Source organism: Lonchura striata, chromosome 3 (assembly GCF_050655825.1).
Source record: "Lonchura striata isolate lonStrDom1 chromosome 3, ASM5065582v1, whole genome shotgun sequence".
Lineage (NCBI taxonomy): Eukaryota > Metazoa > Chordata > Aves > Passeriformes > Estrildidae > Lonchura > Lonchura striata.
This window is the reverse complement of record NC_140705.1, coordinates 44588732-44614446: the sequence shown is the minus strand read 5'-3', so window position 1 is coordinate 44614446 and position 25715 is coordinate 44588732. Positions and strand designations below refer to the sequence as shown.

General features: G+C 44.4%; 1 protein-coding gene across 1 annotated transcript in view; it reads right to left on the bottom strand.

Annotated features, from left to right (window-relative positions):
- Nucleotides 1–25499, bottom strand: part of FOXO3 (forkhead box O3) — an 88096-nt gene extending 62597 nt beyond the window's left edge. The window contains exon 1 of the mRNA XM_021553805.3: nt 24783–25499. Within this exon, the coding sequence (XP_021409480.1) occupies nt 24783–25376 (594 nt within the window). The 5' untranslated portion in view covers nt 25377–25499. The remainder of the gene's footprint in view (nt 1–24782) is intronic.
- Between the last annotated feature and the right edge of the window lie 216 nt (nt 25500–25715).

Here is a 25715-nt window from a genome sequence, read left to right as displayed (position 1 = left end):
CCTTAATTGCTTCATATATTAGAGATAATAACAAAGGATCTGAGTTGACTCTATGTGGAAACACAGCACTAATTTGAAATGAACACTCAGGCTGAAAAGAATAAACACAACTCCCTCAGTAAAGTACTGACTGGAGGCAGCAAAGATAGGAAGGCTGGACAACTGTGTCCCAGCACTGTAAAGAACTATTTATTCTTAAAGAAAGAGGCTTGCTTTTCCCAGGTGGTTGAGGAAGAAGAAGCAGAAGGTTCCTAAAGACAGGTTGCCTCTGATTCTCTTAATACACTAGATTAAAACAATTTCATTTCTTTTTGCCAGAGGTCTTGGAAACATCTATGTCTTGGCTAGCTTTAAGATACTTAAAAAACAATTTGGTCCCATCTCTTGCTATTTATTTCTTTAAATGACAGCATGAGGTATGAAAGACAAGTTCTTGCAGCCAAAAGGTATTTAAATACAGACATGCTATCAGATTGAAATATCAAATGCATTTATATTCTTCCCTTTCTGGCTCTCTTGCTCCTGACTCAGACATCTCCTCACAGGATAATGGGAGTCCTGACGAAGATGGGGAAGTCCCCACCAATGGACCCCTCAAATGTCTACAGAAGTCCTGGTGAACACTTCCTAAGAAACCACCCTAACTCCAGCATAGCAGCACTGATAGCAGCACAGTGGGGCCAGGCACTCCAGGCAGCTCAGGGTGGGGCACCTCTGCCCATGAAAAGAGATAGCAGACATCAATTATCATTTTGCCATCTTAAACATTCTGCCACTGATTTGGTCAGTTTTAACATTAATGCATGTTTTAAACAGGGAAGGACTCAAGTTCACCATGGTGAGCAGTAAGAAGTACTTTCTTGGCTTTGAAGGAGAAACCTGGCTTCACAAGAACTGCAGAGTGTGCCAGCTCAAGATGCCTCCCTCCTCATACCCTAAAGGCTGACCATCATCTCCTCCTTACAATTCAATCCCCCCTGTAGCAAGAGACATCCAGATGCTCAGTCTGACTGAGTGCTCCCCTAACCTTGCTGAACCTATGACTACCAAAACACCTGTATGAGAGGGTTAGCCAGGAGGCAGCCAGCAAGGGAAGGAAGTGCCTATGGAACTGGTAATGGGGGTGGATATTTCATACACCACCACAATGGAGCACTACTTAGAGGAGTGAGCTAGCCCTCTCTGGGCCCCTATTTGTGTTTGCAACAACATGCTGGGGAGTACAGATCCTTTTCTTTTGGTTCTCCCCAGCAGTAGTGGGAGACCCCACCAGAGGAGATGGAAAGTTGGCTACATCCCAACTAGAGCTGCTCTGCCTGGCCTGGCAGCATCTTCCCCATCAGCCACAGGCAGCAGGGTCACTCCCGAGGTACCACAGCTGCTCCAAAGCAGCAGAGCAGTCTCCTACCTGGCATAGCCCTGCCGTGGCAGTGGGCCCTGAGAGGCTTGTATCAAACACAGGGTGGTACCTGCAAATCCTCAGGATCTTTCTGGCTCTGCAGAGCCCTTTCAGAGCCATTAGGCAGGAAAAGGCTGCTGCCCCGAGGGACCTGGAACCACACATGGGCTGATAACCACACAAATGCACACACAAATGGGTGCACAGCTAGAAAAGCCAGAGGTGAAAGGGAATCATGCTTAAGATTAAAACTAACAACAAAAATTAATAAACTTTCCTTCCTCTCCACTAAATCATCAGAGGGCCTTGAATTCCTTCAGACATGGCATTTTCACATAGATTCTCTTTAGGTAGACAAACTGCTTTTAATTATTTTTTTTTAGACCTCACAAGACATTCATTAAATGCACAGAAACTGCAGAACACAGAGGTGACAATCTTACCTAGAATCTTTTTTGTCTAGGAAGCTAATTCACTTACTGCTAAAAAACAATTTGCACCTTAAATCAAGACCACCACTAACAACACTTCCTTATTTTAGGAGGAAAAGGTCACAAGCTCTAAATTGTACCTTTTTCAGAACCAAAGTTCAAAAATACAGAATACTAAAACTCACTAGTTAACAACCAAGAGGGTTTATATTCATTACCAAGATAACCACAGCTGCTTTTCCTAACCAAAGCAATCCAAATTCACCCTGGTGGCACCAGCTCAGCTCCTTTGCCTTCTGACAGGCAGACAAACTTTAGCCTTCATATGCAGCATCAACCTGTCCTGAAAACCCATGGAAAGCACAGAGGCTCTCAAAAGTTCTTAAAAATGTTGTGAACAGCTGTTTTAATTCCCCCTCCCATTACACTTACTGGAAAGAGGGGAAAACCACCACCCTGTGCAGTGCAGCCTTGCAGAGCCACACCATCCTGAGGCACACAGTAATGTCTAAGGTGAGCTGGGAAGGTGCCAGATTAAACAAAGGCGAGCACGGGACAGCGCAGGAGCCGAGCCCAGGCTGCTCTGCTGACCTGGCACACACCTAACTGCACACCCTGGCAGCTGAGTGGGGCTCAGATCATCTGGGCATTGCAGGGTGCAGGGATCAGACAGCAAAAATCTTCAGACAACCAATCTGTGCAGCCTAACACCAAATTTCTTCAGATACATAAATTTTAAAAATCATATTCAGCAAACAATAAAAGCTGCACCTGCAGCAAGCTTGGCTTCGTGTGGCAGATCATCCATCTTCAGCCTTTTGGAAGACCTCAAACACGAGGGGAAATGCTTGGTTTGGGATTGATTTTGTCAGAAACTACCCACAAAACGTGGCAATGGACCAGTGATGGAGAAGGGCTTTTCGTTTCCCCAGCATCAGACCAAAACCCTACCCAGGTCAGCTTCTGTCTGACAGCTGTTAAAAAACCTCTCTGAAACAAGCTGGCTGTTCTAATCCAATTTCAAGTGGATTGTGCGTAGATCCCAAGGTGGTAAAGGCTTTAGCAATGCAGTGGACAGGAACATACCCTTCACATAAAGCTCAGTACAACAAGTACTAATCAGGAGCAGCCATGCAGGAGAGGAGCCAAGGGCAGAGAGGAGGCTGGAAATCCAGTTACCCACTCCATTCCTAGAAATGATTCAGCTAGATTGGACTTACAGCAAAGGGGCAGAAGCACAACAAGTAGCTTGTCTTTGCTCCCTACATTTTATGAATAAGTATTTCAGCTCCTGAACCCTTGATCTTTCTTCTCATAAAATGCTATTGCAAAAGCCAACTCATATTTTCCACACACATGGAAAAGTATTTGCTACCCATTCAATTCCTTAACCAAACACACACACTTAATATACCAGTAGCTTTCTTCCTCACCCCTTTTGCATTTTTTTCTTCAAAAAATGCTTAAGTTTCTTCTTTTTAGATATTTCTTTTAAATATTATGATATTCTTTTTTGACTGCGCCATCACTAACTTTTGAGAGCAGCAGAACTCTTCAGGACAATGCAGTAAACATTAATACCAAGACTTCTGCTGTTTACAACCTTATCAGAGCATGGTGTTTTCCTGTGAGCAGTTGACAAGTGAATGAAAAATCAGTAAATGCCTTGACCGCACTGAAATAAAATAAATTTAGGAAAAAAGTCTAAAACCCTCTAAAGCACAGAATATAGGAGGGGCAAAAGGGGGTGTTTTGGAAATTGTACATGTGCAGTCATGATGTGTTACTTCCAAAAACATACTTCCAGCTGTTATGTATAAATATTGGCTTGAAAATTAAGCCCTAGATGACGTGCTGGCACTTGGTTGGATCTGTTGGCTGGTGGGGCACTCTCGGGTGACACCATGTACATGCTGTGCTGTCACAGAACATGCTGGTCGCTCCCGTCCTGGTGTGTCACCGGCATTGCATCACTGCCAGTGAAATAATGCAGCTGCCTCACTGCTTTTCTCCCCTTTTTTTTAAGTGACAGCAAATTTCAGTGCAATAAATCTCTGAGCCTGTGCCCAGCTTTACTGCTCACACAGGCCAGCTTCTCTGCTTTGTAGAATCATTTCTCCCTCAGCATGACCTCATTTGAGGAAAATAACATTCTCATCACCTGAAAGAGGTCGTGATTAAGCTTAAAATTTGGCAGCCACATTATTGTCTGTTGTCCCTTAGGCTCCTGGGATTACTGCTTTCACTGGCCATTATCATTGCCCTCCCTGAAGCAAGTGAGTTAGATAGTGTCTCCAAAAACATCTACAATCTACCACAAAGATGAGTACTGCTAAAAGGCCCCAGAAGTCACTGACAAATCTCAGCAGCAAAATACAGAAAACTTTTCTGGAATAAACACAGCAGCAGCAATAGGTGTGTAAAGACTGTCTTACCAGGCTGCTGGCCTTCACTACTGTTCAGCAGGCAGGAGGCAATGGCCAGGTTGCCCACATGGCTTTCAAAGAGCATCTCAATGCCATAATCAATATGCAGAAAAGTTCATTTATCCAGTTTTATCCGCTACTTGCCCACAGGAAACCTGCCAAAGCATCACACTGTATAATGGCAGAGCTATCTGTAGCCACTACTTGTCACTTTAAGACACCATAGCCCATCAAAACATCCTACCATATAGTTCAACCAAACACCACCATAAAATAAAAATTCTTTTTTTCTGTGTTTTGACAGTGCAGGAAAAACCCAATTTGTGAGAGCTTTCAAAATGGCTCCTAAGCGACGGACACATAGAAAACACTGCTGATCCCTCCAGAGCACCCTCTTTTCATTTTGACAATTAAACACATGAGCATAGGGTTCAGCATCGTCTGCAGCTGCAAACACTCTAGCTGAAACCTGCAAGCTACATACTTGTTCAACCAGATTCATGTTATTATCTTTTCCCTTTCCTTTCGTTGTGGCAAGAGTAACAATTTAATTAGACAGGGGAAGAGAAAAAAAAAGCCCGTATTATTTATAACTATAGCGCAATACATTATTTTTAGCTAAAGGACTCTTAAGAAAGAAATAGTGCCCAGACTGATTTTCATGTACAACTTCCTGAATTTATGATTCATAGCCAAATTTCAGGGACAAGTTTAATTTAGGTTTTGATCCTTTTGACCTTGGCACATTAGCAAGAGCTCTAGTTTTACTGCCTGCAGCTTTGCTTCTTCTGAGCTCTACAGATTTAAAGCTCAACAGGTCCACTGGCTGCAAAACCAGCAACGTTTCAGAACAGGCAGCCTTTGGAGAAACAAAGCTGTCATCCAACTGTAGCTCTTGGGGAAATTTGGGAGGTGGGGAGCATTCAGCCAGGCACAATACCACACCGATAGGAGCGGGACGTATCCCATTACGGGAACTGTGTGTTCACAAGCAAGTGCCAGAGTCACAGGCTGTTCTGCCATGCGGCAGAGATAACACGGACAGGCTTCACGCTGCAAATCCACCCTCCCCAGCCACTTTTTTTTTTTTTTAACCTAAACTATATTTGACTTCACTGTCAAGAATTTCGGCACAGCTGCTATTCTCAGGTTCTCCTAAAATACACACAGTAGGTACTGTACTATTGCACATACAAACATCTACCTTCCTACCACAGCTATTTATGATTAAAATAACTTTTCTCCATTTCTGATTTCATTTCCTTTCCCTGGGCCCTGTTTTACATTGTACAGGAGGTGCCTTCAAGACCAGAACTAGTCTCTAGCATTAAATAAAGAAGTAAAATGTAAGCCTGGTTAGAAGTTTAGAATTTAATGTCCAGTTTTCCTTGTAGGTGACCTGTAGGCAGGAGTTATCTCTGATGCCTCACAGTTCAGGGAAGAGAAAGGACTGAAAGTCAGCAATTAGCTAGAGGGTGGTGGTAAAGAGGAGCTGCCTGTCATCTGCTAGGCCCTCAGATATCCCCACTGCCCATTCCAGTCTCTGCTGGGTTTGTTACACTTGTTATTAGGGCTGCACAGCTCAAGTCCTCTCTAAAGATCTGCCCCAGCTGCAGCCATCACTGTCAAAAATTGTGCAGGTCCACAACACCTGCAGCACCTAGCAATGATCTTACTCTGTCTAAAAACAAATTTCTTGGGTAAAGAACACCACACTCGCTTTTCAGTTGCACTGAAATAGGATAAAATGGTGGCATGCAATTTATCACACTTTTCCACCCTTCTGGGACACTTCCATCATTCAGGTGTTCTCTGCTGATGTGATGGAAGAAAAAGAGTCAGTGTCTCCTCTGCATCTGGAAGATGGTCCCTCTGCATCGAAACCCACGGCATCACCTTCTAAACTCACCCATACAGACTGCAAAAGCAAACAGATCTTGTTTTCACCCACCCTTGCACCAAGCAAGAGTGGAGGTAAAGCATTAGCACCACAGTTACAGTGCAGAGGAGGCTATTCACAGGAGCAGACTAAATTTTTACTGAGCTCCAAGCAGAAGCTCTGTGAATGGTTGGGATGCTCCAACAAATGTTCTCAGCACCTGGTTCTTATCCAAAGCCTCCCTTAGAGGCATGTGTTCCACTCAAGAGGACCTTGCTTTCAATGCATGTATTCTTCCATAATTTAATGTGTTGAAGCCCAAAGCTTCTTTACCTCCCAAAGCTTTTGCATGAGTCGTAACTTCAGCATGACATTAGCTCTGATGCTTCTGGAGGGCTAAGCAAAACCCCTCCTACTCCCTGAAATATTACTCTGGACATAAGTTGACCAGCCTCATTCTTTATCCATGATCATCCTGCCTACTCAGCCGACTGTAGAAGAATTAACCCACACTGAGGCAAAGGCTCCTTTCTGCCTTATGGAATGGGGCCTCAAGTTTCCAGTGTGAAGCTCCTTTGTACTGAACCCAGTATGTCCTAGAAATCTTTCTGTGGGCAGCTGTACTCTGTATAAACAGTAACATAAACAATAGAGATTAAAGGGGTTCATCTCTCACTGATAAAGACAAACAAATACAACTGTTACAAATCATTCTGAGGTGATAAGAGATTTGGGGTGAGCAAAGCTGAACCCTGACTCCACGGCCCTGTGGCATGCATCCAAGTGCAGTAAGAGAAAGCTCCCAGTGGTCCTGAAGTTGGCCCACAAGCCATGCCAGAAGGGCACAGGCACTTCAGCAGCACTGCACTACACTCTGCCTCCTGTTTGGAGCCACCTCCCCTCACTTGCCAGTGCTTAAAGTTGGGTGCACCAACTGAACATTAATCCTGGGTTTTAGCACAACCCAGGCAGGAGGATACCTTCATGCATGCACATACTCTGAACCTGTCCTTTCCTTACACAATTTGATAGTTTCCCTAAACAGCTGCTGCTTCCAAAGACCCTTAGCCTTCCTCCTCCTTGCTTTTAAGCTCCTTTTTATTTAGAATTCAGGCATTTACATTTATAGGATGGGAAAAGGACATTTGTGACCAGACGTTCAAGACACCCCTCTACATCAGAAATCAGGGGACAGGAGTTTAAACTAAAATACCACACTACTACTGGCCTAGCCCATTGCTGGAGGAGTGAAGCTGCTGCTCTCCCTGGTCCAGCACTGTCAGATCTCCAAGGCAGAGCAGGGTACTCTTCTTGACACCTGCCCACTTAAACAACTGCTGGATTTGCAGTCAGAAAGCCCCCCTTCTTTGTTCTGCCCTCAAGATCAGACTGACAAGGAAGGCTGTTGGAAGATTTTTTTTGTCTTGACTTCTCAGCAGCAAAATACACAAAACTTTCTTGGGATCTCAATGGAATCGTCTGGATATTTCATTTAACAGACGTGCTGTACCTGCAGCGCCTTCAGTTTTTCCTGGTATCTGCATGCAATCCATTGCTGTTGTGGTCTCTGTTTTATAACTATAGGACTTTGGTTTGTCATAAGGTGATGGAAAAATGCATTATCTGACATGCTGTGGGCCAGATTTCTGAGAGACTTTGGAAAAAGTCTCATGGGTGACTAGACCAGGCTCATCCACTTCAGGGCCTTTGTAGACCAAAAAAAGTGCACATTTCTTTTGCAAAAAAGAAAATTACCACAATGTCAGAACCCAAAGTAACAAGGTTTTCTTTGAATTTTTTCTACCTACTTTTCATATCTTTCTACTGAAAGAAGAGGTTGCAGCATGGAGAATTGCATCAAACAAAACTCTGCTCAACAGCCTTATCTCAAACCCACAACATGTTAATTCAAGGTTGCTACCTCTTCCATCTCCTTTCCTTGCACAATAGCTAACAAACAAGGTACAAAAAGGGCACATAGAGAAGCCTCAGTGCAGTACAGACAGGACAGATTTTTTGATTCAACTTTAATCTCTTCACTTTCTTCTTTTCCACAGACACTAAGAAATAATGTACAGTTCTTGTACCTACATAAATTGCCCATTTCTAACTGATGCAGCCTTCAATAGATGACCTGCAGCATGGAAATCAAAAGTTACTTAAACTCTTCCACTCTCCATAAATGCAAAGGAAAACCTCAGCTGGCAGCCAGCACACTGCAGTAACTGACACTGCTCCTAAACCTACAAACCAGTCCTCAGCATGTGTTGCTGCAGACACTTATCTGCACTTTAAAGTGCACATTTGAATGTTTTTGAATGTGCAGAAACCAGGCAATGTAAATAGAAAACAGTTTTAACAGGACACAGAGATACAGGGTAATGCTCCCTCTGCATTACGCAGCTAAAGCTTCAGCCAACAGCACGGGCTACATGACAGAAATGCTCCATCAAGCCAGAGCTACGGCTCTGCAAAACTGTAAATGATTACAGAATAATGCCCTGCAATCAAAGAACAAAATGTGTGCTGCAGATTAATCACTTTCCAAGACTGGAAAGGAAAGATAGGCTTGAGAGATAAATCTGGCTGGGGTGTTTATGCAAGCGTATCATGCTCCTTAGTACTGAATGTCCCAGAACTTACAGAGGAAGTAAACAATGTGCTGGGGGGGTGTGCAGGGGGTGTGTGTGTGCCCGTGCTCACAACCCCAAGTAAGACAGCTTGTGAAAAATGCTGAACTTTCAGTTATGAAACACCAGCGTCAGGAGTCACTTTATTGCCAGCTGTACTGCTCCTGCCTGGGAAAATCTAAAACAAAGACCCCTTCAGATACAGCCAACGCTTCCCTCTGGCATTTCAAGCTTCCCTACAAAACTCCACAAGGATGCCCACGGACTCCTGAGCCCTCTCCCCCATGTTGCCTCAGCAGCTACAGCAGATGGGCAGTGCATCTGAAGGCAGGGACTGCGAGCACTTCTGGCTGGGATTGACTTCTGGAAGCACACTCTGGCTACCTACGTTTTCAGTGTCCCTCTAACATAAAATCATGCTGCTTTTGGCTGTTTAGGCAATACCAGCTTTCATGCATTCCTCTTTTCTCTGTAAACATATTTACATTTGTAACTCCTAACTGGCTTAACACTACACAGGCATCTCAAGGAAAGCTCTACCACCACTTGAATTAGATGTAACGCTTTGACGATCAATTACAAACACAGTAAACTGACAGCAGTGGGTGCAGGAGAGGCTGGTGGTATGGATTTTGATCAAGGGTGCACAGGTTTGTTGGGAAGGCTTTCTGCAAAAGCTCACCAGGGGCCTACACCACAGTAGACTGAGTCACCAAAATGACACATTACAAAAAAGTTAGAAAATCTTCATGCTGAGAGTTCTTGTTGTCATCAATGGTTTTGGAAAAGGTAGGGGCACCATGCTGCAATTCCTCGTCTAAGGATGATGGCCTTATACCAAATTTATTTCCACACAGGAGCTAATAAAAATTTCCTAAAAACTAAAGTGAGAAATAGTGCTGGGGTATGCACTGCAACAGTGCTGTGTATAGGGAAAATACTTCACAGAAACCAACTACTGAGGTTCCCTCTCCCTGCAAATATCTGGCTCTGTATTAAAACAAATTAGCAATATGCTACTAATAAACAAGACTGTGATATAGCTGTGAGGTTCCCCTAAAGCAAAATCCTACCAATGCTAGTAATTGATTCAGCAATGTGCACCAGTGCAATGGCACAGGCGTCTCCAATTCTTGGAAACATTACATCCACTCTAATTCTCCCCCCAAGGTCACCGCAACCATCAGAAAACCCCCCTATATCGTGACCAGAGAGCTGTGTCTAAACAGCCGCTATCAATAGCCTGGGAAACTGAAGTGCTGCACCTGAAAGGCATCAGCTACCCTCAGCCAACCACCTTGCCTAAGTGGCTGGAGAGCAGTGGCAGAGATCAAACTGCAGATTTCTCTTGCAGGGTAAAAAGCAGGGTGTGCTAGACTTGCCTTTGCACTATTTGTTGCAACGTGTGCTTGCATACACTTTATTGCAATGGAAAGAGGACAGGACACCCTGTTAACCTGACTAAAGTTTTGAACTTTTATCATGAAGGAACAAGAGACTCATAGATGACACACTCTATGCCAAGCTCTTTAACAGCTCAATACAAGGTTATTCCCACCAATAAATGACTTGGTCTAGCTAGCACCACAATTCAGTATGAGTTTCTCAATCTAATTCTGATAACAAAACCACTGTCATCAGCTTCCCTAGATGTGAAGGCATTTTACCAGAACCATTAAAGACCAAACATGAAGTTAGTATCAGAGGCAGAAGGTACAAGAAACCATGAAGTGATATCAGAAAAGGTCAGCTATATCATTATATTTTCAAGTCTAAATCCATCAAGTCGGAGAGTCCTTACTGGAGGACACAGAATATGCTATGACTATGGACTGTACACTTTCATGGCTTCTATTTTTTCAGTGAGGAACTTGAACATCTCCTCTCTACACAGATAAGGAAGGAAAAAGGAACAGCCCCTCACCATGGAAATAAGAGCAATTACTACCTATACCATTAAACACTTTAGAGACAGCTCAGTAGCCCTGTGAATTGTAGATTCTCAGATGCTGTTTGGTGTCTAGGTCAGGCCACAGAGAAGTAATACATCCCAGTCTCTCTGAGACAGGACCCTCCATCTCCTACACAAATGAGCAACCTCTCAGTACCCAGTATCAGCAGAAGGAGCAGGATTATCCCAATGACTAAGGATTTGCACACTGACAGCACCATTGATTGCTTACCTAAGGGTGGATCAGTTAAAAATATAAACAGTGCTCTAAATTATAGGTGGTGCTGTGAGCCCCACCTACACCTTGTATTGTCCAACACTTCCTACTCCAGAACCCTGTTTGTTCCTCAGCACTAATAACTTTGCAAACCTGAACTGAAACAGGGATTAGACACAGGATAAGTGGTCCAGGATAGGCAAGAAAGACACAGGAAATACACAGTCCTGGGGCGGGGGAGAAATGTGGAATGGGGAGCTGGACCAAAAAAACAGACAAGCTGGACTAGCAGAACAGATATGAAAACCACTGGGGATGGGCAGAGGTGGGGAAGGTCACAGGAAAAGGAAGGAGGGATGCATGGAGCATGAGAATCACAGAAAAAGAGACTGGGATGAGAGGGGAGGGGAAAAGATCTGGCGCTGGACAGTGCTCATCAGGGAAACCTATGGACACTGAGGCAAATGACACAGACACACACACCAGGAAGGGCGTGTTTCTGTACTCAGAGCCAAGTGCAACAGCTGTGGCACAGGGCCCACACAGAGTACGGGGACGAGCTGAAACCCTGAGTACCCCTTGAAGGATCCAGCCCAACAGGGAGAGTGGGGGTGGATGGAGCCTGTGAGCTCCTTACTAAATAACAGCGTCACAGCCGGCATGAGAAGTAATTTCAAGTGTTCAAGTGTTAGAGGCAAATTTATTTCTGATATTTTGTACTTCCCAAGCACTTGACTTCTGTCTATTTGACTATTGATACTTTTTTCTGTGTAGGTTTTTGGGTAAATAAAGAATGCTCTTATTTAGTACTTCTGCCTGGCCCTTCACTGAACAGTGAAAACTATCCATTGAGATACTCCAGTGATCTACAGTTTGTGGTCAAACCATGCAAAATCTCCCTGGCAGCTCCTAGAAAATAGGGTGAACCCATCACTGGCATTGCTCAAATCCACCGACTCACTCCTAGGGAGAAAGCTGCTGACCCCCACAAGTCTGTAATCACCTAGAAGAATTTGTTGTCTGATATCTGATACAATTTCCTGCAAAAAATAAGGAAAATACCACCTCTGTGACAATGAAAAACTTTTTTTTTTTTTTAACCAAACACAACCAACAGCCACCAACAAAAATGTCAAACCAGAAAGGAGGCACTCAAAACTGGATAAATTTAGTAAGATGTCATGATTCAACTACAATCAAAAGAAATCCATACTTAATTTCTCAAACAACTGTTATCATACAATTCAAGCAGTGTTTTTCCTTCAGGCTGGGAAGATACCAAATACACACTATTTCTCAATTTACTACCTTTTTCCTCCTTTCTTAGTTTCAATTAGAGAACATTGTCATTCGACATGCTTAGTAAAAGCCTGAATAGAAATGACACATGAGAAGCTTTTGCCAGGGTTAAGTCTTGACACAGCTGTTGGAAAAACCCAAAATGAACATTTTATCCTGGCCAAATCAGCGTTCTTTTCACTATTTATACTCTCGGATCCAGCAGCTGCAAGTGACACTACAGGTCATGTTGTTCAAAATGGCCAGGGAATCTGAAGATTCTCTCAAGTTCTGGAGGCTTGTTCCTACTTCTGTTCTTCCTCTCAGTGCTTCACAGCACTGCTGCACCACTGTTAATTTGCTGCAAGTTTAAGAAGAATACCAAACTCTGATCAGAACAGAATTTACAGCTAAAATTTCCATTCTTAATAAAAAAGTGCCTTTTTCCTGCTTTCATTTTTCAGCACCATAGGATCAACACTGGCTGCTCAGCTGATAATGCCCCTCTTTATTTGAAATTATTTTTCTCCTTTCACCACCCACATTCATCTGGGACTTATTCAGTATTATTCTGCCTTACACTGATCCAAAACAGCAAACAATTTCTGTAACTGCACAATAAGCTGAGAAGACCCTAACAGAGCTGCTTCGTTGTCTAAGAACCCCCTCACATACTGAAAATAAGGCTGAAAAACTTGTAGGGAGGCTAGATATAGCTGTGCCTTTAACAGCACAACCTCTCTGGTATTTTACATTTGGCATCTGGCATTTTACAAGCAGGGAAACATTTCTGCTGTACTTTGGCCTTCTGTCATCAGAGAGAGGTGGAGATTTATGCCCCTTCTCCTTCTAAATTAGACTATTTCAGTGCCTTATTTTATATTCCTCCTGACAGGTCCCTATTTTGTATAAAACAAAAAGTACTATTGTCACTGTGCTGTATGGCAAAAGCCCTTTCCAGCTGAAAGACAAAACTCCTGCCACTGAGTTAAGTAGCAACATGTAACTTTGGAGTTAAAACTGTGAGGATAAAATAACTTTGCCCAGACACATATTAATTTCCAGCAGGATTTGATAAAATTATAATTCGCTGTCCAGAAAAAGACTAAAACATTAAACATATTATACTGAGAAAGTCAAAATAGGTCATTCAATCAGCATTATTCCCCCTTCATTTCACACATAATACAAAGCAGTTAAGTAATTTCTCTTGCAATTAGCATCATCTTTGTCTCCTTGGTGTCTAAAATACACTGGAGATATGAAGCTGCTCTGACTGTACTGCGGCCCAGGCCCTGCTTCCCACTGACTCCTCAATAAATACAGAAGTGAAATCCTGTCTTCAATGATTTCAACAATGATAATTTTCTTTTGTTATTCCAATTTCCTGGTCTATCATCTCAAATAATAGACCTTTTCCCTCTGATTAAAAAGGAGTACAGGTGCACTCAAGAAGAACCCCAGCATTCTCCAGCAGCTAATGCACATCCCACTCCATCTTCCAACCAAGAACACTTGTTACCTGGCAGAGCCCAGCAGAAAGTGGGCTAGAAACAGCCTTCGTGAGAAACGGTGGGGTTTTAGGAGATCTTTCCTGAATGTGAGAAGTCTGACATATGCTTCAAATGCATTTTAATTTAGAAGAATGTTGGAAAGATTTATTTATGTTTCTAATTAGGTAAACAATATGCTTCTTCCACCTGCTTTGAGCTACCCCACTAGGCCAGTAGACGTCAGATGTCTATGAACATACATCAGGTTGATTTACACCCTACTGCTAGCTCACAGAATCCTTCCTCCTCCCAGTCCCGTATGCCACTACCTTATGGACTACACACTTCCCCTCTTTTTTGTATGGAAAATGGCCTCACTATTGATTTTCAAATACCTTCCTAAGCACCACAGCTCCCTTCCCCATAGCTTTATATAGTACAGTTCCTTATAAAAGATTTCTCTCCTACCCCAAGCATGCAAGCCTTCTAGTACATTTTAATCAGAAGTATTTTTGCCATGCATGAATCAGGATAGAAGAGCACTGGGGCAAGAAATATAACTCAACATGCCATGGGAAGTGAAAATCACACTGTCAACATCATGAACATAATATTAGGTCGGAGCTTTTGGCTGCTGTACAAACTAGGCTGGAAACCTCTGTCCCAATTCATGCACAGCTCTGACGTGACTTCCATTTGCGAATCAAAGATTTTAGATGTAGCCCACTTATCTGGGACGCATACATGGCTGAGGCAACAAATTCAAAAAATGCTTCAAGAGTTTTTACAGTGGCAGCATCTTTATCAGTGCCAATTTTCTTGTCCTACAAAGGCATAGAAGGGTCATCAGCCTCCCATTGTCGGTCTTGATGCATACTTAAAGAAGCACCATTCACTCTGAAACCTGACATCTCACACAAACGGTTTTGAATTCCCCCATACAGTGAAACTCAGGCACAATAGATCGTGTTGCACAAACACAGGGACAGCAGCTCCACATGTCTCAGCTTACAAGCATCTCGGGACACAGCTTGAACTGGTGTCACCTTCTTGTACAAATTCCTGAAAAAAAACATTCTCTGAAAATTAGTCAAGGTCCAGAGCAGTTGTGCAGAACAAACAGTAAGCTACAGGCTTTCAGGAAACCACATCACTGCTCTCTGCACAAAACTAATCAGCAAAAGTGGTGATAATGTGGGAGCCTGTGAAACACTAACAATAAGACATTCTTTCTTGAGCACTGTTGTCACTTGTCAGATGCCAAATTTTATGTACTAAAGCATATCTACAACTTAATATGTGAAACTGATAAATCCTCCATGAAGTCTTAGCAAATATATTTACACAAGATTGGGGTTCACACAGAGTCGGAAACTTTTGATCTGGATTAAGTCTCACATTTAAAGGTATGTTTACACTGCAAATTTCATGTAAGAAAGTGGGGTTAACCTTGGTCACAATGTGTCTTTGGAGAGCTGCAATAGGTGTTTGAAGAGATAGTGTGGAGAGAAAAAACTCCAGATACAGCAGGATTTAAAAGCACTGCTATGTGAGTACATATCAAGACAATTCAGTCCACATTCTAGACAAAACAAATATGGCCCTGGAATTCAGCCCATGCCCTAAAATTATTTCTTTAGAATAATATATTTATTCTTCTGCATCCTATTTTGGAAAAAGCATAGAAATCAACGTGATACAGTATGAGAAAGCACTAAGTTATAAGGGCAAATGGTCTTCAGAGTCAGAGGTGCTGACTGTCTAGACTAGGAGAGCAGCTTGTATTAGATATTACTAGGTAATTAATACATTTTTAAACAAAGCTTTGTTTACTTAAGTAAGACATTGTTACTAATGCTCCCTAGTCATACTCAGTTCTCACACGGGGCTCAGGCTCAGCTGCAACCAGGATTTTTGGCACTGCTGGCTTGACTCTGTCTAGCACTAATGCAAATGCTCCTGCCTTGACATGGCCTTTAGCAGGGATGAGACTCAGACCTGCCCTCTTTACTTCACCTACCCATGAAAGTTGCACTGTCATAAACCTACATCCATGCAAACTCTTCTTCATTCCCACTCCCAACTGAGCAGTCCCAGCAGCCAGGACGCAGAGCAAAGCCCCAGCAGACACATCCTGATGTTTTTGGGTGTTCCTCTATCTGTCCTCCCACAGCAGACCGCCGTCTGTCCTCATCAGTCTTCCAGCTTATCTGTCGTCTCCCACTCCTCTAGGGCTGGGATAAGCAGATGTTACCTCCCTGTTCAAGTCCTGGCAAGCAGCACACACCTGCCCTTTTCTGCTCACATGACTCAGGAGCCAGCAAACCTGCTGAAAACTCTTTTCTAACACTGAGTCCCACCCACTGATCATGGTCCTGGAAATGCCATGGCCTCCGCTGCTCCCTGGAGAGAGGCAAAGATCTTGGAAGGCCACGGATGTGGAGATAGGCTGGCCTGAAGACACTGAAAGGCTGAGGGCTGGGTTACGAGGAGCCTTCAGGCAGACCCACAGCACAACACAGAGTCTGAAAGCAGTGTGAGTGGTAGGTGTCAAAGGAGGAAAATGGCTTCTCTGGCAGCACTCCTGCCTCCTGCCCTCATTCCAGAGCTCTCAACTGGGTTTTGGTGTGGAGACGTCAGCACAGACCCACCCTTCACCTCGGCACGGGCAGTAGGCGAAGGGATGAAGAAGTGGCGTGATCCAGTGACTCACCCCATGGAAATGCACCTGACCACAGGCAGCACTCAGGTGTAGAGCAGCCCCAGGCTGCACAGGCAGAGCCCTGCACCCACAGCCTTCTGACACCCAAAACTGGAGGCACACACTGCAAGGGCCCTGACAACAAGCTGTCAGTGCCACACGGCATTGTCCTTGCTTCACCAGCTCCTCCAACAATGGTCCATAGGCTGCCTCTACCCTTCTGTACCAGAAGACACTGTCCTTACACTCATCTTTAAAGGCAGCAAGTAGACACTTCACCATCAGGGGAAAAATAATAAAGAAAAGCAAAATAACACCCTGCCAAATAAACATGTTCATGTGAGAACCCAGAATTCCATAATTCAACACTAAAGTATGTAGCATGTTGTGAAAGAGCAAGGAATCCACTCAATTTGTTAGCACAAATCTGTTGAAAAAGCTAATTTTCACAAGGCATTTCTTTACTAGTACAAATCCACAGAAGGGCACTTCTCTGTCTGTGAAATCTTAAGAAGGAATCTGAAAAAGTATTTAAATAGCCTTTATTTTTTAATAGGTACCAGGATACAGATAAAGAAAATTGCCCCAGTAAGCAAAGTTCAGGTAGGACACACACAGAGTGATTAAGCTGCTAACTCCCAACCTCCCTCAAACTCCCTGCAAAACAGCATTATAGGCATATCAATCCTCAAGTAAACCTACAAGGTGGGTCACCCAAAGAAAGGACTCTGGCTTTGCAGGGCAAGAGGGGCTCCTCCTGGACCTCACAACCAAGCACAGCACCAGGAGAAACCACTCTGGCAAAAAGCAGTGATCTTCTCTAGCCCTACTGGAAGGCATCTCCCTTGCTACTTCACACCAGTGATGAGGCAGAGCACTGATGCAATCATTCATTTGTTCCCAACTCCTCACACTGTGCTGGCATTGCTTTTCATCAGTCTCCAAGCTGTATCCCAAACCAAAACTGCACAGCATGCCCTGCACAGCTACGAGCCAGCCCTCCACCTCCCTGGGAAATGCAACATGCAACCCTCCCACTGGTGTTACAATTGGGAAGGTGAAGTAGGACATAAAGTCCCTGGAGTCTCCCAAGACAGGAATGAGAAACTGGGATATGAAAAATTGAGGCACGGATTTTTTTTTTAAGTATTGGTATTTGGAAATCTAACAAGTCCTCTCTGGTTCTTACTCCCCTCACAGACTTTAGACCAATGATCCATGACAACCCTTACCCAAAACACTACCCAGGAGATAATTCAGGTAATGTAGTTGATGAGTCCAGCAAGACTCCTGCTGTTGCTGGAGATGACACTCCACTCCAGTGGTGCTCTCAAAGGCTCCAGGAGCCCTAAGGTCCATCATCCTCATCCACAGAGAGCAGAAGATGACCTCCCTGTAAGGAACCACGGTGTGTCCCAGCAACTCCTACATCCCCTCTCCAGCCTCACACAGCTGAGCTTTTCCTACTCCTTCACCCCAAAAGGACTGGGGTCACATCACCACAGGACTCCAGATGCCCCTGCAGTTCCTGGCATGGCTCTTTGCCTCAAGCAGATGAGCAAGAGCTGTACCCACCACTAGCAGAAAATGCTTGGAAACATGCTAGTTTGCTTGGGAAGCTAAGCCGTTGTCAAATAAATGCCAAATACATATGGGTAAGGAGTTGGTGCCTATCAGTGGTACAACTGTATCCGACACACACAACTAGAGCATCAGGAAGCTGGTGCAGCCATGCAGAGAAGCCCGGGATACCCCAACCTGACTTCATTTGAAGCAAGTTAGAACAAAACATCTCACTCTGAAGGGAAATCCCCTTCTGTAGACAAGCCACTTTTTAATAATAAGTGCTAAATGGACTATTCAAGCAGGTAATTAATGTTAATTAACATATGTCAGGCCATAAATTGGCTAAATGCACCTCATTTTCCAAGCTTGGTGTGTGGCAACGCTCAGGAAATTGTAACAGAACAGCCTAAGTTTGTAGAAGCACAAAAAGAAGTGCAAATAAAAGGTTAAGCATAATCTTCACTTAACTCATGGTGTGCTGAGACAGCAGTACAGAAAACTGCATGACTATGCACATTACTCAAACACTTCATTTTGTCCCTGAACTGCCACACTATGCACATAATTGTCAGTCCCAAGAAAAGCCACATCAAAAAAACCCCCGCACCTCCCTGAGTGCTGTTATCAACCAGGCTTTTATCGGGATTGTCACTATCTGCCGGACCTGGAAGCACCTTCTGTTCCAGGGCCTGGCCAAGCTGTGGTCCTTTCCAAAGCCAATTTGAGAATCTCAGTTTTCCACGGCAAGGGGAACGAATCAGCAGGAGGATGGTCAGAGCTTGCCCTTCTCCAGACAGAGTACCTCCAAACGCAGAGGGCCCTTTGCCTCTAAAGCAAACTAATATTGCCATTTTGTAATGCTGCCCTTGGGCATGTTTTCTGTGGCAGACATAGTAGTAAGGCTTTTCTACAAGTGAGAGAGAAACAAGAGCACGCAGACTTTAGCCTAAGCAGCAACTTGCATTAAGAAACACTTTCAGTTTCTCCTTTGGCAAGCTGCCACTACACCAAGACCCACTTTAATTGCATTGCAAATAAGAAACAATCCTCACAAAAGACTTTCCATACTTCCACGCAAAATAAGTGGCTGCCAAAATCTAGCAGGGCACCTTTAGGAGGCTGCCACCTAGAGAAATGCTTTGGCTGCTTATCCTCAGTTCTCCCTATCTCAAACGCAATCCCTTCGGCCTCCCTTTGAAGCCAGCACACCCACCGTAATTTTCTGGGGTGGTTTCACATTTGTTCAACCCATCCAGCCCAGGTGAGCTGGCTGAAACCCACCCAGCCGCTGCAGGAGGCTGCAGGGGGCTGCCCCAGAGCTGCCTACCTTCCACTCCGGGCTGCTACTTTGTCCACATCAGCACAAAGAGCTTTGACAAAACCACACAGCTAACCCTAATCACTCGCCTTTCTAAAAGCACCAGCACGTGCCCAGCCTCCCCTAATCTCCCAGGATTACAGCAAAATAGTGTAGCACCACCAAAATGACCCGAATACAAAATGACCTCGAGAGTAAGACACCACTCGCTTCACCAGGACAACACCAAGCAGAGGCAGGAAGTCCAGGGCAGACGTGCCAGGACATTTCATCTCCCCAACCTCATAGTCTCAGACAGTTTGTTCAAGCCAATACAATACATCAGATATAGCTGCCATCAAGGTGATTTAATTTTTACTTGCATTAACTGTGTACTTTGAAACACACAAGTAAAAGTAGAAGCCAACCTCTGACCCTCAAGCTTCCTATTTTAAATATGCTCAAATTTTAAATATGTACAAATATTGACACTAATAAATCTATTACAGACAACCTCAATTGCTGCATGACTGTTTTAGGTAACCTTATATCTCTGAACAATGGAGGGACATCAATTCCAGCATTTATCATGCAGGTCTACCTGGCTGTGATAACTATCCAGCAGTACCACATCATCATTGATTGGAAGTTTTCCATTGACATCAAAAGTTGAGTTTATCATAGCCTGTGATTCTTTCCAGATGAAGACATTCACCAGGGTGATGTGTTTATCTGCATTTAACAAGTCCTTCAGCAGAGGTGCTCCTCACTGTCACACTGTGGACCAAACAATGTGAATGATTCTGGGAGAGCTACTTACTTGGTCTCTCTCTCACTGCTCTAATAGCTGGCACCTGCCTGCATGAGCTGGGGAAAAGTGAGATCTCTGATATACATTACAGATATGAAATAATAATATGTGCTAATATCTACATATAGTTTATACTAGAAAGTTTAAAAAGTCGTTTGTTACTGTGCTACTACAGTATACTCCTCTAGTATACTCTTCTTTGATGAAAGACATTTGTTATCTAGTGGTTTCAACCACTGGAACCACACGTCTTTACACTGCTCAGCACAAAAGTCATTTACAAATGTTTGAGTATTTTGTTAAAGCACAACACAGTAAGGCTTTGATCAGGTAAGATGCTTAAGCAGAAAGTTTAAGCACACAAGTAATCCCAGTGAAGTCCCAAGGATCCATTCATGTGCTTAAATCCATGCTCTCTGTGGTGGGTCAAAACTTAAAATAATCAGGCTACAGTTTGTAACTCAAACTCTTCGGTACAGAAGAATAAGGCAACACAAAAATATATATTAAAAATATAATTTTATAATTTAATATATTTTAAATATATTTTTAAAAATATAATATAAAGCTGAAAAAATATTCCTGTTAGCAGTTAATTGGGAAACAGAACCTTTAAAGAAATAAAAAAGAAATTTAAAAGTCAATAGAGGAAAAAAAGAAACTGACGCAGACTCCAGTTTTATGTTGCCACTTCTGATAAAGACATTGTGTATCAATCCAAGGAAGGAGAAGAAGAGAGTGGTGTTACTTCCTCCTCACATCTTTGCAAGAAGATGATAAAAAGAGTCCGACACATCTTGCTTATCAGCATCTGGCTAACAGATTTAGACATCTGTCTACATCACTGGCAAATTTCTCAAGCCTTTTCAAGTCTCAGTAATTAGAGAAGAAACTCGTGCATTTGCTACAACGAAGGGACTGCAGCCCTTTGGTACATACTGGCCAATAAAACATGGTAAGAAATGTACAAAGTTTACAAAAATCTCCCCTTCAAAGTAAATTCCCCAGCAGCTAGTGTTTATCTTCTATGTGGAAGATGAATACAACAAATTCTGGAAAACAGAATAGGCTTCTGATATGAAAAACAATTCAAAACAAATCAGCTACATTTAAATTTGGGAATTGCTGGTATCTCTCTATAAAGGACGAGATTCAGTCTTGCCATATCACTTAACAAAGAGGAAAATAGTCCCCCTAGTGTACTCTCCATGTAGAAAAGACTGTTTCACAAGATAGTGCTGCAAGAAATTACAAAGTAACATCGTGGGAAGAGGTATGGAATTACTTAAACTGTAGTGAAACTGGGCATCTCTACTACGTGCACATACAAGAAGGTTTTTCAGTTTCCTATTTCAAGATTATTGAGGGAAGTGAGTGCTTCACCTTAAATACTAGTAAGATAAAACCTGGTTTTTAAGTTGGCACACTAGTTTTGTGACTGAAGGACTTCGATTGGGTAACAGATACCTGAATGAGGAAAGATCTAGTCATCGGGAGTTCTGAAGAAGTACCTGGAACAGCCACCTGGCACAGTGAATTTCACAAGGGTGAAACCAGCTCACCTTGGGATCTCTTCCCGCTTTCGGCGATGATGAACATAAATACCGACCTTCTCTAAGTATTCAAGACAGAAGCCGATACTGGAATATGCATGGAAACCCTCTCCAGTGGTCTGGAAGTGTATGGGATTGTACCAGCTGGGGCTGCCCGCGGCACACAGAAGTGTCCGGAGTGTGGCACCTCTGCAGCACTGCACCGTGCACTACTGCCCTAGTCAGCTTCAGGCACTGTTGGGTTAGCCAACATCCCACTGGGGCCAGGGGGAGAGGGAAGCAAAGGAGATTGTTGGGGGGGTGTATTGGGCAAACCTTACCCGAATTACCAGAAACGTAATGTATGCCTTCCTAACCACATCTGAAATATTCACTTCTGCTTTAATGTCCTAGGCAGGAAAAAAAAAAAGTGATAGTTATAACTCTAATTTATAGCTCTTAAAATAATTGTTTGAGGAGAATAATACCAGCTATATTTATGGATTATGTTGTTCAGCACATCTCACTGGAAACAGTAGTAATATTTCATATATAATAATACATAAGGTAATAAGACCAAGTTCTCGTCTTCCCTTTGTTGAAAATAACAGTTTTCCCACTCAGTGGCAGAGCAGATTATTGTTAAATGAGTTTGCTACCTTCAACGATTAATTTAGCTGTGCAAAAATATTCTAAATTAAGGTAAAAGCCTTCTAACACAGAACTATCTTCTGTTCACTTAAAGTCTTGGTGTAACCAGCAATCTGAAGAAGTCTAATGTGAAAAGCTGACATTAGTTCCTGAAGAGTTGTATTCATTACCTGGGAAGGAAACAAAGATGATAATAAGATATAATGTGTTTTAATATCAGGAGACTAAGATGGAGTCCCCATATAAGAATATTGCCTCTGCACAAACTAAACTACTCTACAGCCAAGAAACTGACGTAGTCCTCTTCTGAATGTATACGCACTTAAAAAAAAATCCTAGCCTTGCTAAGGACTTACGTTTTCCAGTTTCAGATGCCTGGCGAATTATTAGCTCCTGACCTCCCCCTGGCCCCTTCCAGTATGCCCCTACCACCCACACACAACTACACCCATCGTTAATGTGACTGAATGTCTTACCCTAACTTTAGAGACATCTCATAATCAGAGGCAGAATTTGCTGCTACCAGTGTGACTGCATGTCCTGAGAAAGGTCATCCTAAAGGCTTGTGAGAAACTTCTGAACTAAATTATAACAGAAGAATCTCAAGGGATCCAAGTTTTTAACATTTTAATTACCTCCAAGTACCAGTTAATGCTGCTCAGCAAAGGAATCAATATCAAATTAACAGTATAAAGTGTCAAAAAAATTGTTACAGTATTAAGGATACTAATCAATGTAAGCACTTCATATTATGGCCCAGATTCTGCTTCTGCTAAAGTGAAAAGGAGTTTTGTCACCAAATTCAAAACAGTGTTACCCCCATTGTTAGGTAAATCTTTGTTTGAATAAGATATTGAGAATTCACTGAAAATTCAAAGTACCAGATAAAAATGCTGGATTTGCCGTAACAGCTGACATCTAAAGCCACTGCTTGTGTGTGAAACCGAACAACTTATGAAGGCACAGGCTGTCATTGGAAGATGTAACCCTTTAGCACATTCTGCGTCACACTTGTAAAGTCAGATCAAAATTCAACATCTAATACACACAAAAAAGCTGTAAAAAAATATGTGTGGTTTTAAAAGCCTTGTCTTCAGCTAGCCATGCCAGCAGTAAACTTTGTGTTTGTATTTTCTCCAGCCTAAGACAAGTCTGTCAACTAAATACTTCCTCTCCTGTGCTTCATTTGGAAGGTAAAAATCATACAGCCGCACTTCAATTCCTAGCAGCAAGTCCTACTCGGGCACCAAAATACATGATAAGGCTGCTAGTACAGAAACTGCCAGAAATGTTTCATCTATACAGCATTTGTGACCAATTTGTATACTGAAAGTTATCACCTGATCCAAATCTAGCTAAATTCAAAGAGAAAATTTAATTTTTTCTATAAAAGCACTGAACTTGCTGGCAAATTTACCTTCAGCCATCCATACAAAAACTCAGTGTCAGATGCTGCTAGTATCGGCCCTCAGCAGCAACTGAACCTTGCTGGGATTTCCTTCTGCAAACAGTATCGGCATCAAGCAGCACCTGCATTTTTGTACAGCTGCAAGTATGTGACATTTTGGCGTCCAACAGACGCTGACAGATGAACAGGAAAACTAAGGAAAAAAAAAAAAGCAGTTCTGAAAATCACTTCAAATGTGCTTTACATGCAGTTCTGGCTCCTGGTAGGCCTTATATGACTCTTTCTTGAGGGTAAAACCCTGCCTGCTTGCAACGTGCTTTTGCACGCGCTGAGCAAACAAGCCACAAAACCAGATATTTTTTTTTTTTTTCCCCCTCACTTATTAAAACGGTAGTACTCTTAGCTGCTCACTGTCGCAGTGCTGGACAGAAAATGCTGGGACTATCAGTAGACGGTGCTCTCATACACTGGAAACGTAGGAATCACAAACCACGCATTCCAGGGGCTGAACAGCCAATAACTCCATGCTTTGATTAACTTTATGAAGAAATGTCAAAACGCGAATTTCCCTCTACTGCTTTTGAGGAACACATGGGCAAAAAACTGGGGGTTTCCTTGACAAAAATAATAAAGTCTTTCTGTATTTGAGCTTTGAGATGCAGACTGACCATACATCAAAGCAATTCTGCTCGTTTCCAGCATTAACTACCTCCGGTGTTACCATAACTTAAAAAAAAAAAAAGGGCAAAGCAAAACCCACACACCTTACAAATATTTTTCATTTTTCTTACTCTCTCCCTCTATCTTTCTGCTTATGTGCTTTTGCATCACAAAAGTCAACTGAGCTCCAGCGCGTACTCTGCCCTCAGAGTCAATAGCCCTCACCGCTTGTACAAAGCGACAAGAAAGAGACAAAACTTTCCTTAATCCCTCTCCTAAAAAAAAAAAAAAAAGCAAAGCCGACAGGGCGACCACCATCAGCACAACCAGCGCCCGGCGGGCTGCTGTCGGGGCGAGCCGCCAGCACCCCGCTCCGCGGCTGCATCTCCAGGGGCAGCCCGCCCGTCGGGGCGGCGCGGCGGGAGCGCCGCGGCCCCGGGATCCCGCCTCACCTTCCACCCGGCCGAGCTGTTGCTGTCGCCCTTGTCCTTGAAGTAGGGCACGCAGCGGACCATCCAGTCGTAGATCTGGGAGAGAGTGAGGCGCTTCTCCGGGGAGCTCTCGATGGCGCGGGTGATGAGGTCGGCGTAGGAGAGGTTGCCCCACGCGTTGCGCCGCGACGAGCACTTCCTCGGCGCCGCCGCCGGGCCCCCGCTCAGCCCCCCGCCGCCTGCCGCCGCCGCCGCTCCCCCCGGCGAGAGGCTCGGTCCCTCCGGGCCGCCGCCGGGCAGCGGGGCCAGCAGCCGCGCCGCCTCCTCCGGCACGGCGGTGGTCGCCGCCGCCGCCGCCGCTGCTTCTCCGCCCGCGGGAGCCGCGCTGCCGACGGTCATGGCCGAGCCGCCCCCCTCCTCCTCGTCGTCCTCCTCCTCGGGGATCATGGAGGCGGCGTCGGCGGTCGACTCGCCGGCGGGCTTGGCTGGGCTGGCCTGCAGCTCGGGCCTCTGCAGGGGCCAGGTGCAGGAGCGGGGGCGGCTCTGCGGCTCGAACTCGGGGTCCAGCTCCACGTCCAGGGGCGAGAGCGGGGCTGGGGGCGACGCCTCTGCCATCTTGGCCTCCCCCGCGGGCGGCTGCGGGGCGCTGCGACGGGGCGGGCGGGCGGCCGCCGACCCCGCTCCTCCTCCGCCGCCTCCTCGGTGCCGACGGGAGCCTAGCAGGCGGGGGTCTGCCGGGCGGGCATGCCGCGCTCCGCTATGGGCTGGCCGGCTCTCCGCTGCGCCCCGAGCCCCGCTCCCCGCGGGCGATGCGCACGCCGGAGCTGGGAGGCGGGGGGAGAAGGGGAGGGAGGGAGTTAAAAAAAAAAAAAAAAAAAATCAGATTAGGAGCCGGAGCGGCCGCGCAGGGCGGCAGCACGGGCCGGGCGGTGCCGGAGGTGCCCGCGGCGCTGA